This window comes from Pseudorca crassidens, chromosome 11 (assembly GCF_039906515.1).
Source record: "Pseudorca crassidens isolate mPseCra1 chromosome 11, mPseCra1.hap1, whole genome shotgun sequence".
Classification (NCBI taxonomy): Eukaryota; Metazoa; Chordata; class Mammalia; order Artiodactyla; family Delphinidae; genus Pseudorca; species Pseudorca crassidens.
The window spans coordinates 86,222,806-86,241,207 of record NC_090306.1 but is presented as its reverse complement, the minus strand read 5'-3'; the positions used below and the strand labels follow the sequence as shown (position 1 = coordinate 86,241,207).

Here is an 18,402-nt window from a genome sequence, read left to right as displayed (position 1 = left end):
GGCTGAATGATTTCTGTTGTAAACCCTCTTCACCATTTCCTCTTTCAAATCTTTGGTAAAATTTATGTGCTTGATTAATATTTTATCAAGCCTATTTTCTTTGTGGGAGAATGAGTATAAAAGCTGAGTCTTACTTTGAATTTAGCACTAATTGAAACTTTCTTTGTCTGTCCGGGCTGGTCTAACAGAATACCATGGACCAAGTGGCTTATAAACAACAGAAATGTATTTCTCACGGTTCCGGAAGCTGGGAAGTCCAAGATCAAGGTGCTGGCAGATTCAGTGTCTGCTGAGGGCCCACTTCCTGGTTCATACAACCATCTTCTCGTACCCTTACATGGTGGAAGGGGAAAGGGAGCTCTCTGTGATCTCTTTTATGAGGACACTAAACCCATTCATTAGGGATCTACCTTCATGACCTAATCACCTCTCCAAAACCCCACCACCAAATAACATCACACTGGGGACTAGGTTTCAACATGAATTTTGGGAGGACACAAAGATTGCCTATAACAAACTCAGACTACGTGTGGATATGGCCAATATTGAGTTAGCCTCCATTTAGTCACTCTGGGTCTACCATGCTCTTTCTTAAGAGTCCCTGGGGAAGGAAGGGCACCAGGAGGGGACAAAAGAAAAGGGGAGACTGGGAATGCTGGACACAACGCAGAGTACTAACCACTATAGGACCATGGCAGTGCTGCAAATCTTTTTTTAATTAATTAATTAATTAATTTTATTTTTGGCTGTGTTGGGTCTTCGTTGTTGCGCTCGGGCTTCCCCTAGTTGTGGCGAACAGGGGCTATACTTCGTTGAGGTGCATGGGCTCCTCCTTGCGGTGGCTTCTGTGGTTGCGGCGCATGGGCTCTAGGCGCACAGGCTTCAGTAGTTTTGGCTCGCAAGCTCAGTAGTTGCAGCACAGGGGCTTAGTTGCTCCGCGGCATGTGGGATCTTCCTGGACCAGGTCTTGAACCTGTGTCCCCTGCATTGGCAGGTGGATTCTTAACCACTACACCACTCAGCGAAGTCCCAGTGCTGAAAATCTAATAGGGCAAGCTCCAAGGAGCTCTTGACCTACTGGCCAGGCTCACTTGGTCTGGACTGAAGATGGCCCATATAGTCCATGAAGCTCTCTTGTTTCATGGTAATACAGATGGCATATGCATAAACCTGCCAAGCAGCAAGTAAGAGACAAAGGGTTCTTTCCCAGAGTTTCTTATGGAATGTTGAGGATAAACCATAGCTCCCAGGAAAGACTGCCTAAATCCTGGCTCCTCTCTAGGGTTTATTATTTGCTAGCCTCCATCTTTTATCAAAGTCTTTCTTTTTTTTTTTTTTTTGCCTCCAGCTGTTCCAATCTGGTTTAGCTGGGCTAGTTCAAGGAAAGAAGAGATCATGGCCCAAGTTTGGGCCAGAGAAGTAACAGTGCAGGAGCACCTCCCTGTGGCTGAGTGGCAGGAGAGCAAGAAACTTTAGCTCCTGGATCTACCCAAAGCAAGAGAGAAATGCAAGCAAATGATTTGTGGGAAGTGTAACTTTGGAGTTTATAAGTGGCATTTTCCCTAGACCATCGTGTCTTTAGCACTGCAGGGTTACAGACCATGAGGTCTGAAGTGCAGAAAAAAGATAGGTTCAGAATAGCCACTAAAGTATTTACTTTTTGATTTTTATGTATTTATTTTATAGAAATACAGTTGATTTACAATACCAGTTTCCGATGTACAATATTATATTAGTTTTAGGTGTACTACATAGTGATTCAATATTTTTCTAGATTATGCTCTATTCAAAGCTATTATAAAATATTGGCTATATTCCCTGTGCTGTATATTACATCCTTGTTATCTTATTTATTTTATACATAGTAGTCTGTACCTTTTAAAACTCCACCCCTATCTTGCCCCCTCCCTCCTTCCTTCCCGCCACTGATAACTAATTTGTTCTCTATATCTTTAAGTCTGTTTCTATTTTGTTATATTCGTTTCAATTTTTAGATTCCACATATAAATGATAACATACAGTATTTGTCTTTCTCTCCCTGACTTATTTCACTAAGCATAATACCCTCCAGGTCCATCCATGTTGTTGCAAATGACAAAATTTCACTCTTTTTTTATGGCTGTGTAGTACTCAATTGTGTATATATACCACGTCTTCTTTATCCATTCATCTGTGGTGGACATTTAGGTTGCCTTCCATATCTTGGCTATTATAAACAATGCTGCTATGGGAGTTCCCTGGTAGTCTAGTGGTTAGGATTCTGCGCTTTCACTGCAGAGGCCTGGGTTCAATCCCTGGTCGGGGAAATGAGATCCCGCAAGCTGTGCAGTGTGGCCAAAAAAAATGCAGCTGTGAACACTGGGGTGCATATATCTTTTCAAATTAGTGTTTTCATTTTCTCTGGATATATACCCAGGAGTGGAATTGCTGGATCATATGGTAGTTCTAGTTTTAGTCACTGAAATTTTTAAAGCCATGAATGTAATTTAGCAGGAACACTATCACAGGCAATCATTTTTTGTTTTGTTGCTAAAGCTGTTGGATACATGTTAGAATGATTTTTTTTTTGTCTGAGTGTATGACAGGAAAATAATGTTTAAATCAATATGTAAATCAAAGCATCTCCACTAGCATTATTAATCTAGAAGGAAGTATTACATAGACAATAGTAAAAGGAAGGACATTTAGTCTATATTTTCAAATGGGACTTGATCATTTAAAGTTGTTCACTGGCAAAATTTTTCACCAAGTTAGTATAGATTATATGCTACTTCATAAAAGATAGCAATAATGAAGTTTGGGTTTTTTGTTTTGTTTTTCAGTATCTGTCTTCAGAGAAAAATCCTAAAACTTGTAGGGATTTCTGATGCCAGAAAATTTTGATATATAAGAGTATATTTAGCAATCAGGGTGACTTAGATCATGGTAAGTGGCATATGTATAATTATAATTTGCATTCCAGTTATTTAAACTGAGATATCCTTGATCAGGTTGAACACACTGTGAGTAGAAGATCTCTTCTTCCAAGAAATAAGATGGAGACAGTCTTTGGAGAATGGCCTCACTGAATTGGTAAGTTAACTTTCTCCGGATTTTGATGACTTCCCCAGTCCTTCCATAATTCCTCAGTGCTCTGGCCATTTTCTGGTAAGTCATGGTCTTCCGATTGCCTTTTCTTTTCCCCCAAAGTTGGGCAAGTTTTTCTTTGTTTTTTGATACAAACTGAAAGATGCCTTTGGTTTGATCTATCCATTGAATACAAGATGCCATCTCGGGATTACACAGGGATTCATGAAGGTATTCAAACAGTCGGAGCTTCTTCCTGCCTAAAATAGAGGAAAACAATGTCATACTTCACCATGGCTCTACACAAGGAACATCCTCGGGAAGGGTTTGTTGACTGACTACACAATTCAAAGTTGCATTGGGACTGGTTTTCTTCCTACTCACCCCTTAGAATGCATTTATGGTATCACTTTATGGGACTTGAAAATCAAGGGTCTATTTGGCCTACTGCAGTTTCAACTGAACCTTTCTTTGTTAGGGAAGTTGTCCAAAATTTTGTACCGTCCTTCACTGGAGAAGGGAAGCATGGCATCTCTCTACTCGAGTCTCCCATTTGTCACGTGGTCTTTTGTCACAGTTAAATCTTGACTTCTAATTTTATGTTGTATGTTAAACTGTCTACAGAACAACAAGACTGAGCAAAATGGACTGCAAAGTTTAGTGGTTTTAAAGAGAAGTCTCAAAAGCCATTTCCAAAAGACAACTCATTTGAAGGGGCTTTATTCAAATAAGTTAAGTCAAATGAGGTAAGGAAGGTGAATGTATTTTGCAAAATGTAAAACAGTGTGCAAATACAAATGAAATCAGTAACAGACATGTAAAAATGCTAACTCCGGTTCTGCATAACTACTTGAAAAAATAAAGAAGAGAAAAAAACCAGAGTCGAAATGCCAAAATATCTTCATGACATTTTGACATTATTAGTGAGCAATGACAGTGAGCATTGTGGTATTTTTTCATTGCAGTGAAATAAGATGGTACTGCCAGAGTTTTTAATCTCTTTTAGGAGCACAGCCCTTTATATTTCAGAATAACTAGAAAGGAAACTTTGGGAAGATTTGTTGCTATGGTTTTTGCTTGTTTGGTGGATTGGAGAACAAAGGTGACAACCGGTTTTGTGACTTCTGAATTGGCCTGTAAACACCATGTCCCACCAGATCTGTCAGTAGCTAAAAGCTCCACAGCCAAATTCCATTTTCCCCTTGAGAAAGTAGAATAGTGGATTCTCAAACTGCTTTAAACAGTCTCTGGGGTGTAATACTCATGCATCTGTCATCATTCATCCAAAAACCTCAAAGGTTTTTACAAAGATTATCTTTTGCGTTATATTATCTTGAGTTTATGAATTGAGAAATGAAAGGGACTTACCAAAAAATACATCATGAATTAAAGTCACAGCCTTAAAGAAGTTCTGTGGCTCTCACCCAGTGGTCAAATCAATTATAATGGATTCTCATCTTTAAAAGTTTGTTTTTCAATTTTGAAAAAAATGTTTAAGTTTTTACTTTTTGAAACTAAAAGTATTATATGATAAAAAATTCAAACAGAAGCACAAACGGAAAGTAAAAACTCCAATCTATCCTACATATTTCTAGAAAATAATTTGTTTTGCCTATATAAACATATGTGTATCCTTTAAAAATTAAAAATGGGGGCTTCCCTGGTGGCGCAGTGGTTGAGAGTCCGCCTGCCGATGCAGGGGACACGGGTTCGTGCCCCGGTCCGGGAAGATCCCACATGCCGCGGAGTGGCTGGGCCCGTGAGCCATGGTGGCTGGGCCCGTGAGCCATGGCCGCTGAGCCTGCGCGTCCGGAGCCTGTGCTCCGCAACGGGAGAGGCCACAACAGTGAGAGGCCCGCATATTGCAAAAAAAAAAAAAAAACCAAAAAAAACAATTAAAAATGGTATCACAGTATTTTGTACTTTTTCCAGTGAATAATATATCTTAAATAAAATCATAGAACAATATAGAGATTAGCTATAGATAGAGGAAATACTAAACTGTTGACAAAGGTTACTTGTGGGGCATAGCATGGGAAGAAAGAACATTTTTTCACTTGTTCTTTACATACTTCTGAATCAGTTGAATTCTTAATAATGAGCATTATTACTTTTGAATTATGGGATTAAAAAGGATTAAAACAAAAACCAAAATGTATTTAGAGCTCTTTCTGTTTCAATACTTAAAGTATGCCTTTTGCTCTTTAATAACTATATATGTTCTATTTTTATGCATGTACTATTTTTCTCTCAATAATGAATTCCCGAATTATTTTGAAATTTCATTGTTTTAAATGTATCACTATTTCAGGTGGTAAGTGGTAAATGATACATTCCCTAATGGCGAGATCCACAGCCGAAAACATCAGTGAAAAGATACAGGCGCCACACCCTGGATTTAGTAACTGGTTGGTTTGTTTGTTTAAAAAAAAAATAGGTGACAGAGGTAGAAGTGTTATTGGCCTCATATTAAATTACTACCATTATTTAATATTCAATAGTAATATTCAGTAGATTCACTTTACTTATGTGATTTTATACATTATTCCTTGCTGGATTAGAATATTACTGCATAGTTAGACTTTTACAATTCTAGGATACAGTATACTGTTTTATAAGAACAAAACTAGTTATCTCAAAAAATATTCATTTAAAATAATTTTAAGTATGGACAGCTACATGTAAAAGAATGAAATTAGAAGATTTTTCCACACATTTACAAAAATAAACTCAAAATGGACTAAAGACCTAAATGTAAGACCAAAAACCATAAAACTCCTAGAAGGAAACAAAGCACTAGGCAGAACCTCTTTGACAAAAATTGTAGCAATATTTTTTTTGATCTGTCTCCTAAGGCAAAGGAAACAAGAGCAAAAATAAACAAATGGGACCTAATTAAACTTAAAAGCTTTTGCACAGCAAAGGAAACCATCAACAAGACAAAAGGGCAACCTACTGAATGGGAGAAAATATTTGCAAATGATATGACCAAAAAATGGTTAATATCAAAAATATGTAAATAGCTCGTGCAACTCAATATCAAAAAACAAACAACCCAATTAAAAAATTGGCAGAAGACCTGAATAGACATTTTCCCAAAGACATACAGATGACCAACAGGCACATGCAAATCTGTGCGATGTTTATGCTCAACATCGCTAAAGATTCAGAAATGCAAATTAAAACCACAATGAGATATCACCTCACACCTGTCAGAATGGCTATAATTTTTTAAAAAATCACAAATAACAAATGTTGGCAAGGATGTGGAGAAAAAGGAGCCCTTGTACACTGTTGATAGGAATATAAATTGATAGAGCCACTGTGGAAAACAGTGGGGAGATTCCTCAAAAACTAAAAATAGAGCTACCAGGGACCTCCCTGGCGGTCCAGTGGTTAAGACTCCGCGTTTCCAATGCAGGGGGCTTGGGTTCAATCCCTTGTTGGGGAGCTAAGATCCCACGTGCCGCATGGCATGGCCAAAAAAAACAAAAAAGAACTACCCTATGACCCAGCAATTCCACTCTTGGGTATATATCCAAAGAAAATGAAAACACTAATTTGAAAAGTTACATGCTTTCCAATGTTCATAGCAGCATTATTTATAATAGCCAAGATATGGATGCAACCTAAGTGTCCATAAACAGATGAATGGATAAAGAAGATGTATATATACATACAATGGAATATTATCCATTAAAAAAAGAATAAAATCTTGCCACTTACAACAAAGTGGATGGGCCTAGAAGGTATTATGCTAAGTGAAGTAAGTCAGAGAAAGACAAATACTGTATGTTATCTCTTATGTGTGGAATCTAAAAAATAAACAAAAAAAAATTTAAAAATTAACAAATGAATGTAACAGAATAGAAACAGACCCACAGATATAGAGAACAAAGTAGTGGTTACCAGTGGGGAGAGGGAAGGAGGGAGGAGCAAGATTGGGGTACAAACTACTACGTATAAAAGAAATATGTTACAAGGATATACTATGCAGCACAGGAAATATAGTCAATATTTTATAACAAAAATGCAGTACAAGCTATAAAAATTTTGAATCACTATGTTATAAACCTGGAACTAATAATATAAATCAACTATACCTCAATTAAAAAATAAAATAAAAATTAAAAAAAAATAATTTTAAGTAGCTATGATAAGGGATCATTTTTTAAATTACACTATAAAATTGGGATGCATCTTATATGTCTTTGTATATCAGAGGTAATTTACTATCACAAACAACATTGCAAGGAACATCCTAATACATATATATGCACACACATGCATCTAAGGTATTTGGGGAAATATCCATAGTGCCAGACTATGAGCCTAATGCTTTACATGGATCTTCTCACTTAATTTTTATAGCAACCTTACAATGTCTGTACAATTATTATTATTTGTTTGCTTTTTTTTGAATAAGGAGACTGTGGTACAGAAGGTTAAGTAAGTGATTTGGGCAGGGTCACATAATCAACCCAGAGTTCACACTCAACCACTAAGTGAGTTATATAGTCACTAAGAGTCAAAAGATATGAACATTTAAAATTTTGGTAGGTATTGCTAAATTGCCTTACAAAACTTTGTAAAAATTTATACTCTCTTTAATAATGCACGTGAATGTGTGTGGCCCACATCTTAGCCAACAGAGGCCATTATCCTACTTTAACACTTTGCCTACCTGTTAGATGAGATCATCTTCATTTATGAAATCAAGATTTCAAATTTATGAAATAAAGTTATGATGGAACTTGGAAAACTTAATAGAGATGATTAAGTTTGTGGAGAACTTAATAGAGATGATTTCTATCCTGAGGGCTTCACAGTTGAAATAAGACTGCTAAAATAATTTACGGAAAAGTTCCCCCTTCTATACCTAAAATGTATATACCTTATTCCTTTTTTATTGAAGTATAGTTGATGTACAATATTATATAAGTTACAGGTTTACAATATAATGATTCACAATTTTTAAAGGTTATATGCCATTTAAAGCTATTCTAAAATAATGGCTATATTCTCTGTGTTGTAGAATATAGCCTTGTAGCTTATTTTATACATAATACCTCTTAATCCCCTACTCCTATACTGCCCCTCCCCGCAATGGTAATCACTCGTTTGTTCTCCATATCTTACACCTTATTCTTGAATACAGATTTACTTGACTGAAGTGACACTTTGCACCTTTACAACATCTCTATGAAGCTATAGGAAAGCTCACCCAAGATAAACAGCTTGGAGTAGTTTGTCTGTCAGAGTTAAATTACTCTCAACTGTGAGAAGAGAATATTTTGCAAATCAATTCCAAACTCAGATATGAAATTCCCTTAAAGCTGCTTTGATGAAGATTTGACTCTTTTACCTATGCGAGGAGTAATGGATCCACATACCTTTTCCTCCCTTTTGCTGGAGAAGAGTAGGTTGCACCAGCTGGTTTTCAGGGATGTTCTGCAGAGACTGATGAATATTTCCTTCAAAATAGAGGTCCGCAGCACTGTTCTATATAAATAATGTATCAGGATGTTAAGTGGGACTTCCCGTGTGGCCCCCAATTGGTGGCCAAAGTCAAAAGCTGAGGGCAAAAAGAGTGTTCAGCATCTCTCGAATTCTGAAAATCCCTACCTTCAACTGCTGTCTCCCAGGGCAGAGCTAGCATCAAACCCATATATGGAGAGGGCCAAGGGACAGAGGGTAATCTGAGGCTTTGTGAGGAGTTCTGTATCTTCCCCTCCCTATGAGAAAGGAGAGTGGGTTGCTTCCTCCTTTCCCCTAAAAATGCCCAACAAGAAAGATCCAAAAGAATCATTAGTAGAAACTGAGGCGCCAGCAAAAAGGGAAGATGGGCTTCCATTCCTGAGCTGGATGCCCATCTGGCAAGAGAAGATAAGAGGAGAAAGATGGCAGCTGAGGGAGGACAGAGGCAAGAGAGGCAGGAAGAAGCAGCCTGAGTTCCTACCATTACATATGGCAAGGAAATGTGGGCCTCCATGGGTTAACTAGACATGGTGGTGGAAGGGTGTGGACTTGAGCCCTCCTTATACAGGAGGGCTGCCCGGCAGGTAAGGAGTCCCCACCACAAGAGGCTGTGCAGTGTATGCTGGGGATGGAAGCTGAAGTGGAAATAGGGTAGCCAGATCTAGCAAATAAAAATATTAGGCATCCTATATTTTATAGGTTGCCAGGTTACCTGGCAACCCTAAGGGGAGGTGAGAGAGGTTAAAGTAAAACCCAAACTCCCTCTTTAAAGAAATGTCTTGTTGGAGAGGCCCTGATAGTATAATTTACAGGGACAGAAAAAGGACATTTGACATACTATGGTTGAAGGTAATAACTGAAAAAAAAACTTTAATATTTATACTCTACCACATTAAGACTGCTTGATAAAAGGGACACATCAAGGAAACAATGCAGGTACTTTCCTGGCAGTCAAGTGGTTAGAACTCGGCACATCCACTGCAGGGGGCATGGGTTCCATCCCTGGTCAGGGAACTAAGATCCCACATGCCGCAACATGGCCAAAATAAATAAATAGATAAATAAGAAGAAGAAAGAAAGAACATAAACAATGTAAAAGAACACATGGAAGGAGAGGTAGATGGTGGGGACACTCCCGTTTGCAGAAGGCTACTAAAATAGAAATGAATTGGTCCAATACACATAGCTAGCTCTGAGCTTGGGAGGGGAAATAGAGCAGGTTAATACAAGATTGTGGGTAAAGCCAGTGCAGGGAACGTTTTAGGGGATCCATAACTTTCCTGCAGCTTTTCGGATGGACTGAGGAGAAGCATTGATGTGAGAACCCTAAAATACCTCCTCTATAGAAATCATTCAAACCCATCTGAAGTCAGATGAAGGACAATGATAAAGCGCAGTTTCCTTCTTGACAGCATTGATGGTCCCCCACACTGACCATCAAATTCACCAAGGGGAAGGCTGGGACAAATAGGAAATTTGCCTGTTACTGAGGGATGCTGGTCCCCTGGTAAAAGTACTCACTATTACTGTTCTCCAATTGTAGACAGGTTCCTCTGTGGGCAGCACACCATAGCTGTTGGAATTTCCTCTGACATGAGAACAGTGGTTGATGAAAGCCAGGTAATTTCTGTAATCTATTTAAAAACAGGGAAAGAAACTGACAAAGTCAAAGTTTATATTTGTGTGTGTGTGTGATGCTTATACATGTTTATATGCTTATATACATGATTGCTCTTGGCATTTTTATATTGAGATGTTAAATTTATTTAGGATAAAGAACATAGGCAGATCTGTCTCCTAATGCAAAAGAAATAAAAGCAAATTAAACAAATGGGACCTAATTAAACTTAAAAGCTTTTGCACAGCAAAGGAAACCATTGACAAAACAAAGACAACCTATACAATGGGAGAAAATATTTGCAAATGATGTGACTCACAAGGGGGTTAATATCCAAAATATATAAAGAGCTCATATAACTCAATATCAAAAAAATAAACAACCCAATCAAAAAATGGGCAGAAGACCTGAATAGACATTTCTCCAAAGAAGACACACAGATGGCTAATAAGCACATGAAAAGATTCTCAACATTACTAATTATTAGAGAAATGCAAATCAAAACAACAATGAGAAATATCCTCACACAAGTCAAAATGGCTATCATCAAAAAGTCTACAAATAATAAATTCTGGAGAGGATGTGGAGAAAAGGGAACCCTTGTATGCTATTAGTGGGAATGTAAATCGGTACAGCCACTATGGAAAACAGTATGAAGGGCCCTCAAAAACACAACTACCATATGATTCAGCAATTCCACTCCTGGATATATTCAATATACCTGAAGAAAATGAAAACTAATTCAAAAAGATACATGCATCCCAATGTTCATAGTAGCACTATTTACAGTAGCCAAGACATGGAAGCAACCCAAGTGCCCAATCAACAGACAAATGGATAAAGAGGATGTGGTATATATATACACAATGGAATATTACTCGGCTATATAAAAAAAATGAAATTCTGCAATTTGTGGCAACATGGATGTACTGAGAGAATGTTATGCTTAGCGAAATAAGTCAGACAAAGACAAGTGCTGTATGATATCACTTATATGTGGAATCTAAAAAATAATACAAACAGAAACAGACTCTCAGATATAGATAACAAACTTGGGGGCGCTTCCCTGGTGGCGCAGTGGTTGAGAGTCCGCCTGCCGATGCAGGGGACACGGGTTCGTGCCCCAGTCCGGGAAGATCCCACATGCCACGGAGCGGCTGGGCCCGTGAGCCATGGTCGCTGAGCCTGCGCGTCCAGAGCCTGTGCTCCGCAATGGGAGAGGCCACAGCGGTGAGAGGCCCGCGTACCGCAAACAAACAAACAAACAAAAAAAGAGTCTGCCTGCCAACGGGTTCGAGCCCTGGTCTGGGAAGATCCCACATGCCTCAGAGCAACTAAGCCTGTGTGCCACAATTACTGAGCCTGTGCTCTAGAGCCCGCGAGCCACAACTAATGAGCCTGTGTGCTGCAACTACTGAAGCCCGCGTGCCTAGAGCCCGTGCTCCACAAGAAGAGAAGCCACCGCAATGAGAAGCCTGTGCACCACAACCAAGAGTAGCCCCTGCTCGACACAATTAGAGAAAGCCCATGCACAGCAACAAAGACCCAAGGCAGCCAAAAAATATAAATAAATAAATTTAAACAAAACAAAAACAAACTTGGGAGGAAAGCAGAGAGGGACAATTTAGCAGTGTGGGATAAACAAATACAAACTACCAGCAGAAGGGGACTGACATCTTTACCTGAGGAGTACTGAAGATCACCAGTTGAATGTTGCCTCAGTACTTCAAAAGCATCTTCAAATGCTTGACCCAGCTTGTCTTGTTCAACACAAGCCTGTTAGAACAATTGCAGAACTCTGGAGTTAGGAAATTACCAGTAGAACTTAATTTTCCTGATATAAAGGAGGGTTTGTTTCTCAACCACAGCACTATTGACATTTTAGATTGACGAAGACTGTTGCAAAGGGGTTGCCCTGTGCATTGCAGGGTGCTAAACGGCATCGCTGGTCTCTACCCACTAGATGCCAGTAGCACTCCCACAGTTGTGACAAACAAAAAATGTCTCAGACATAGCCAAATATACCCTGGGGAACAACATCAACCCTGGCTGAGATCCATTGCTCTGTAACATAGTATTTAGAGAGCAACCTCATTCTATAGTATAGTATTCAACATTTTATAAATTTTTAGCAAGGAGTTATATAGCAGGAGACTGATTTGGAAAAAGGGATCAGGGAAATATCTTTAATCAAACAGAATCTGAATCATTATTTAAAAATGAAATGCTCTTAATTTCAAAAGCATGCCTCCAAGACCTAAAATTGAACTGTTTTGCAAACCATTTCATACCCTTATTAATCTAGCCCATATATCTTATTTTCAAAATGGAGGAAGCGTAAAGATTTTTAAATGCCAACTTACCATGCTTCATTAATAAATTGACAATTCTGAAAAAGATTAATATTTAAAAAACAAAATTAAATAGTGTTTCTATTTAATTTGCCTCTGAATTAAAAGACTTTACTTAAAATATTTTCTGAATATACCTTATATAAACCAAAAGTACCGTCTGAATTCTCTTTGATGAGTACAAATTTTCTTTCTACAGAAATTTCCTACAAAAATTTATTTTTGCTTTTCTGTCATCACAAAACTTTTTTTTTTAATTAATTAATTTATTTATTTTGGCTGCATTGGGTCTTCGCTGCTGTGCGTGGGCTTTCTCTAGTTGCAGAGCACGGGCTCTAGGAGCACAGGCTTCGGTAGTTGTGGCTTGTGGGCTCTAGAGCGCAGGCTCAGTAGTTGTGGCACCATGTACTTAGTTGCTCCGTGGCATGTGGGATCTTCCTGGACCAGGGCTCGGACTCGTGTCCCCTGCATTGGCAGGCGGATTCTTAACCACTGTGCCACCAGGGATGTCCTACAAAACTTCTTAAATGTTAAATAGCTACATATGTATAACTGAATCACTTTGCTATACATTTGAAACTAACGCAACATTGTAAATTAACTATACTTCAATAAAAGAGATTAAAAAATAAATAAAATAGCTAGAGTTAATTACACAAACTATTTATATTGATATGAAAATATAGAAATAATTCGAGTATGTTTAAATATTTTTAAATTCTTTTAAATATTAAAGTATTAAAAAGTTCTGGAAATCAAAATCTTTTTTACCTTAGCATGGCTCTCCATTTATAACAGTGATTTTTTTTTTTTTGTAAGTTTCTGGTGTCATATGGACTTATGAGAATCTGGTGAAAGACATGCTTTTTCTCTCATGAAATGTGAATTTACATTACAAATAAAACGTACTCTATGAAAACTGTCGGTGGACTTTCTAAAATCCTAGATTAAGAACTCTGGTCTATAATTTTACATTATTTACATTCTTATCTCTGTAAGTAATGTAGATTTTGTTTTAAATAAACAATTATCATACTGACCCACATTAAATGTTTTCAAACTTTATGTTCTATAGAACTACACAAAACAAACAAATCCACGTAACAAGAAAGAGCGGGTGGTGGGTCCACATTGCTTACCATTTCATTTAGCACATGAAGCAACTCTGTTTATACAAGTTTTTAGCATTTATCCTGCAAACACAATGAGCTTACTCTTTAATATTTAACACTGCATAATATGATTAGATGATATAATCTAATGCTATTATTATACATATCCATAATGTAGCAATACAATATGTCAAACATCGAAATTCTATTCTGCTCTTTGAAATCACTATGTCATTTAAAAGAGAATATGAGAAGAAAAACCATTAAAAAAGGTAACTATGGGAGGTGATGAATGTGTTAACTAATTTTACTGTGGTAATCCTTTCTCAGTGTATATGTATGTCAAATCATCATGTTGTACACCTTAAACTTACACGCACAATATGTCAATTATATCTCAAGAAAGCTGAAAAAAAATACAGCTTCTCAATGTGGGAGATGTTGAAGAATTTAGCAAAAACTTTAAAAAAAAGAAGAAAATCCATAAATCACATTTTGGGCTATAGTCCCTAATGAATATTATCAGTACATATGTTTTTAAAAGACCATGTCAGTAACTTTCAATTAATTATGCCTCAGCTCATAAGCACCGAAGCAAATACATACTCAGGTGAGTGTTGTACTTTGAATTAAATACTTAAATGAGACTACTCCCTTTGACTAAAATACCCCACAAAACTATCATGACTCTTAAAAGTAGCAAACCCAAAGGGAAGAAAAAAGCTTGAAAACATTATTGATCACTTCAATTGCTTAATATTTCTAGTATTGGAAAAGGCAGTCAATGAGAAATACTCATTAGGCCAGAGAAGAAAATTAACACTTATTACAAAGAGTTTTGAAAAGCATAAACTAAACACTTACCAGGAAGACACTTCAGCCCTTTACCAAGTTGTTTCATTAATATCAGAAATAAGACAGAACTGTCAAGAGCTCACTGGCAGAGTTTCATTAAGTAGCTGTTTTTAAGGAAGTGCTACAAAAGGGGATTTTTTTTAAAAGATACAGTGCCTTCATTATTTCTATTTCATGATATGGCCAGTGGACACCAGAGGCTATTATTTTGAAGAGGCACAGAATATTTGTATCCTATGGGCCAAAAGCATTAGAACAAATCCCATGAAACCCGCCTGCCACCGAGCATAATTTATGGCTCCTCCGGCCTACACAGCCCCACTGGGCACCTCTGACCTGTACAACCCTTGTCCACCTTTCTTTTTCTATTACTCCTATTATTTCTCCCCTGATTCTGGAGCCTACGTTGTTTTTCTTGCCTGAACTATTAACAGCCTTCACTCTGGTCTCTTTCCTCTCAAACCACTTTACTTCTAATGTCGTTCACTGATCGCCCTACTTAGAGATCTTAAAGGCGCAGACCCTTGCCCTGGCATTCGAGGCTCCTCATTCCAGCCTTAATCTTACTTACCACCATGCATTTAAGAGGAGGAAATGAATCCATGCTATGGTCTTCCCTTCTTACCTGGATCCAGTAACAACTCCAAAACAGGAGAAGCTTCTGGGTAGTGATCTGATTGGACATGCTTGAAGCTGCTGCACTTATAGACCAGGTCCAGTTCTCTTATTTAGCTTGAAGGTTGGGATGGTTTTTGCTGGCCCTGATGGAAATTATTGGGGACTTCCTCCACCTATAATGCTTCCTTCCCAGCCCATCCATCTGCCCATTTACCTATTTTATCTTACCTGTCCATCAGAGGCCAATCTAACATTTAGGTATAGTCCAGGTGGAAATAACTTTCCTCTCTGAAGCGCAGGTAGGCAACACCCTTAAGTAACTGTAACCTTCTGTCATTTTAATAGATGTCACATTTAGCCAGGGGGGAAAACCACCTAAGAATTTTTTGTAAATGTTATGGGTGGGGAGAGAGATTTCTGTTTTGCATAGTTGGAATCTGAGCTCACCTTTGATATGGGACTATTGTTCTACACCAATTACTTTTTTGACCGAGTTTTATTATGCAAATGTAAACACACATCCCCTCTTCTGAAATGTAGATGTTTAAGTAAAAAGTGTATAAAACCAAATCGCTAATGTTGATGAGTTTTTAATCTGTACCATCGCCAGTCTACGCCCTTTTCGTGCCACTTTATTTTGTTTGGTTCATTTAGTCAACAAATATATATAAATGAGCTCTTTGCCAGACACTGTCCTGAGTCCAGGGACCACAGCCCTGAACAAGTTCTGGTGAGGAAAAATGATTTTTTTTTTAAAGCAAACTAGAGAAGTGTTATTAACAATAAGTACTGAGAAAACAGTAAGAGAACGGTCATAGTAAGTGTATACTGTCATGGTGAATGGTCACGAAAATTCTAAGGGAGTGTGTGTGAGCTGAAATCCAAGGATAAGAAAGAGTGAGCAAAAGAAAAGCAGAAATGCAGCGAAGCACCTCTAGTCAGAAGAAACAACAGACGCCAAGAGCCTTAGGTGGAAATGAGTTTGGTTTATTCAAGGCACAAACAAGAAAGCCAGTGCAGCTGGAGCAAAATGAGTGTGGGGTCCAAGAGGCAAAGTTAGCGAGGAAGGAGGAAGGATCCAGATCAATCCACACATCAAGCCAAAAAATAATATAAAACTTTTTCAAGAGAATCTAAACATCACATATGATAGTAGTTACCTCCTTAGCTCCATTTCACAGATGAAGAATCTAAACCGAGGATCAAAGACATTTCATGATTTTTTTTCTAAGGTCCAATTGCTAGTGAGAAATGGGCTGGGCTGGGTCCAGATTTAGGCCCAAATGACTTCATGCACACGCTCTCAACCACATTGGAGCCCTATGTCCGCAGATTAGGTTCCACTGGACTAGGGTTCTTAGTCCCGACGGCAGACTTCATAGCACCCGGCAGATTCTCATAGTAGTACAGGCTTGTTATGTATTTGAAATCAATGGAAAAAAGTCAATTTTCTAAGCCAACATTTTCCCCAACAGGTGTCTCCAAAGTTTTATTCTGCAAGATATAAATAAATGGACCCTGAAAAAGAGTTGAGCAAAACCAATGAGCACATGATGTTTTGGGGGCACAATTCTATAATACAGATGAAAAATAAAAATGCAGTTTTGAGTCCTTTGTAAAGATAAAGTATGAAAATGCTTTCAGCAACTTAAAAAAGAAATGATACACTGTCCTTTTAGCATTCTAGAGAGTAAGGCTCCTATTCCTTGAGAACCTGATGAAAGCTACGATGAGCTCTTTCTCCAGGAAAATGCCATCAGCACATTTTCAGGCAAACTCTCTCAGTCAGGCCAATAGAGCCCACTTTAGGAACTCCTACTGTATTGTAAATATTTTCAAAGCCTTCTTATCTAAGGACTGCTTCTTGAGACACTTGTACCCAATACACACACAAAGCATCTTTTTAGGGGTGGTCATTAGTGTTTCTGTTCACTCTAGAAATGAGCTGAGTAACAAGAGCTCTACAGAGAGGATCCCTGATCAACAGATTCTTTTTTGCAGAAGTTCATTGTCCTCAGTGGCAACTGATATTATTTTAGAAAATTGTAAGCAACAGATGTGGTGGAGTCTAAATCCTATGGTGCCAAGCTTCAGGTGGAAAATTGCTTTTTCTGAGGATAGAGAACTTCAGAACCCAAGAAAAGGAGACTAAATTCAAGCTCTTATCTTTCTTTGCAGTTTCTATTTAAATAATTCGATTCCGGGCTTCCCTGGTGGCGCAGTGGTTGGGAGTCTGCCTGCCGATGCAGGGGACGCGGGTTCGTGCCCCGGTCTGGGAAGATCCCACATGCCGCGGAGCGGCTGCGCCCGTGAGCCATGGCCGCTGAGACTGCGTGTCCGGAGCCTGTGCTCCGCAACGGGAGAGGGCACAGCAGTGAGAGGCCCGCGTACCGCAAAAAAAAAAAAAAAAAAAAAAAAAAAAAATCGATTCCTTAGGGGACTTAAGAAGTGGGTCTTAATCTTAGTAAGAGCTCTGAAAACCTAATAAACAAATAATTTTGCAAGACCGGGAAGAAGGTGCTAGAAAATTTGTTATGTCTCAGTATTCATAGAACCGTAGGTTATGAGACAAATAGCTAATCTTCACCCTCATTTTAATAATAACTTCTACTAGATTACTCTTTGAAATTTATTGAGACTTGTTTTGTGGCCCAATATAGGGCCTATCTTGTTCCATTTGCACTTGAAAGAATATGTGTTTTATAGTTATTATATGTAGTGCTGGATAAATGTCAATTCGATCAAGTTGGTTGATAACGTTATTCAAATCATCCATATCCTTACCGATTTTTTTCTCTGCATTTTCTTTTTTTTTTTTTTTGGTACACGGGCCTCTCACTGTTGTGGAGCACAGGCTCCGGACGCGCAGGCTCAGCGGCCACGGCTCACGGGCTTAGCCGCTCCGCGGCATGTGGAATCTTCCCGGATCGGGGCACGAACACGTGTCCCCTGCATCGGCAGGCGGACTCTCAACCACTGCGCCACCAGGGAAGCCCTTCTCTGCATTTTCTATCGATTACAGAGATTACAAAGAGGAATGTCAAACTATAGTTGTGGATTTGTCTATTTCTCCCTTTAATTCTGTCAATTTTTGATTTCATGTATTTTGAAGCTCTATTATTAAATGCAGACTCATTTAGAACTGTTATGTGTTCCTGATGAATTGAGCCTTTTATCATTATAAAATTTCTCTCTTTCTTTTTTGCAATCCTTTCTGGTAGTCCTTGAAGTCTGCTTTGATAGTAACCACACTAGCTTTCTTATCCTTTTCACTTTCAACATGTTCTCTTTATCTGTCTTTATA

The 18,402-nt window shown here is 38.2% G+C and overlaps 1 protein-coding gene across 7 annotated transcripts in view; it reads right to left on the bottom strand.

Moving 5' to 3' along the window:
• Positions 1-1,645: 1,645 nt before the first annotated feature.
• SPIC (Spi-C transcription factor) overlaps positions 1,646-18,402 on the bottom strand; it is a 51,524-nt gene continuing 34,767 nt past the window's right edge. For 4 of the 7 annotated variants that reach the window (XM_067697692.1, XM_067697691.1, XM_067697689.1 and 1 more), the window contains 6 exons: positions 16,259-16,616; positions 12,526-12,551; positions 11,845-11,938; positions 10,066-10,178; positions 8,460-8,568; positions 1,646-3,326 (listed from right to left, as the gene is read on the bottom strand). In XM_067697692.1, coding sequence (XP_067553793.1) covers positions 2,899-3,326; positions 8,460-8,568; positions 10,066-10,178; positions 11,845-11,938; positions 12,526-12,528 — 747 coding nt within the window. In that variant the 5' untranslated portion in view covers positions 12,529-12,551; positions 16,259-16,616 and the 3' untranslated portion in view covers positions 1,646-2,898. The remainder of the gene's footprint in view (positions 3,327-8,459; positions 8,569-10,065; positions 10,179-11,844; positions 11,939-12,525; positions 12,552-16,258; positions 16,617-18,402) is intronic. The other 3 variants (XM_067697690.1, XM_067697694.1, XM_067697695.1) reach the window with 2 other exon arrangements.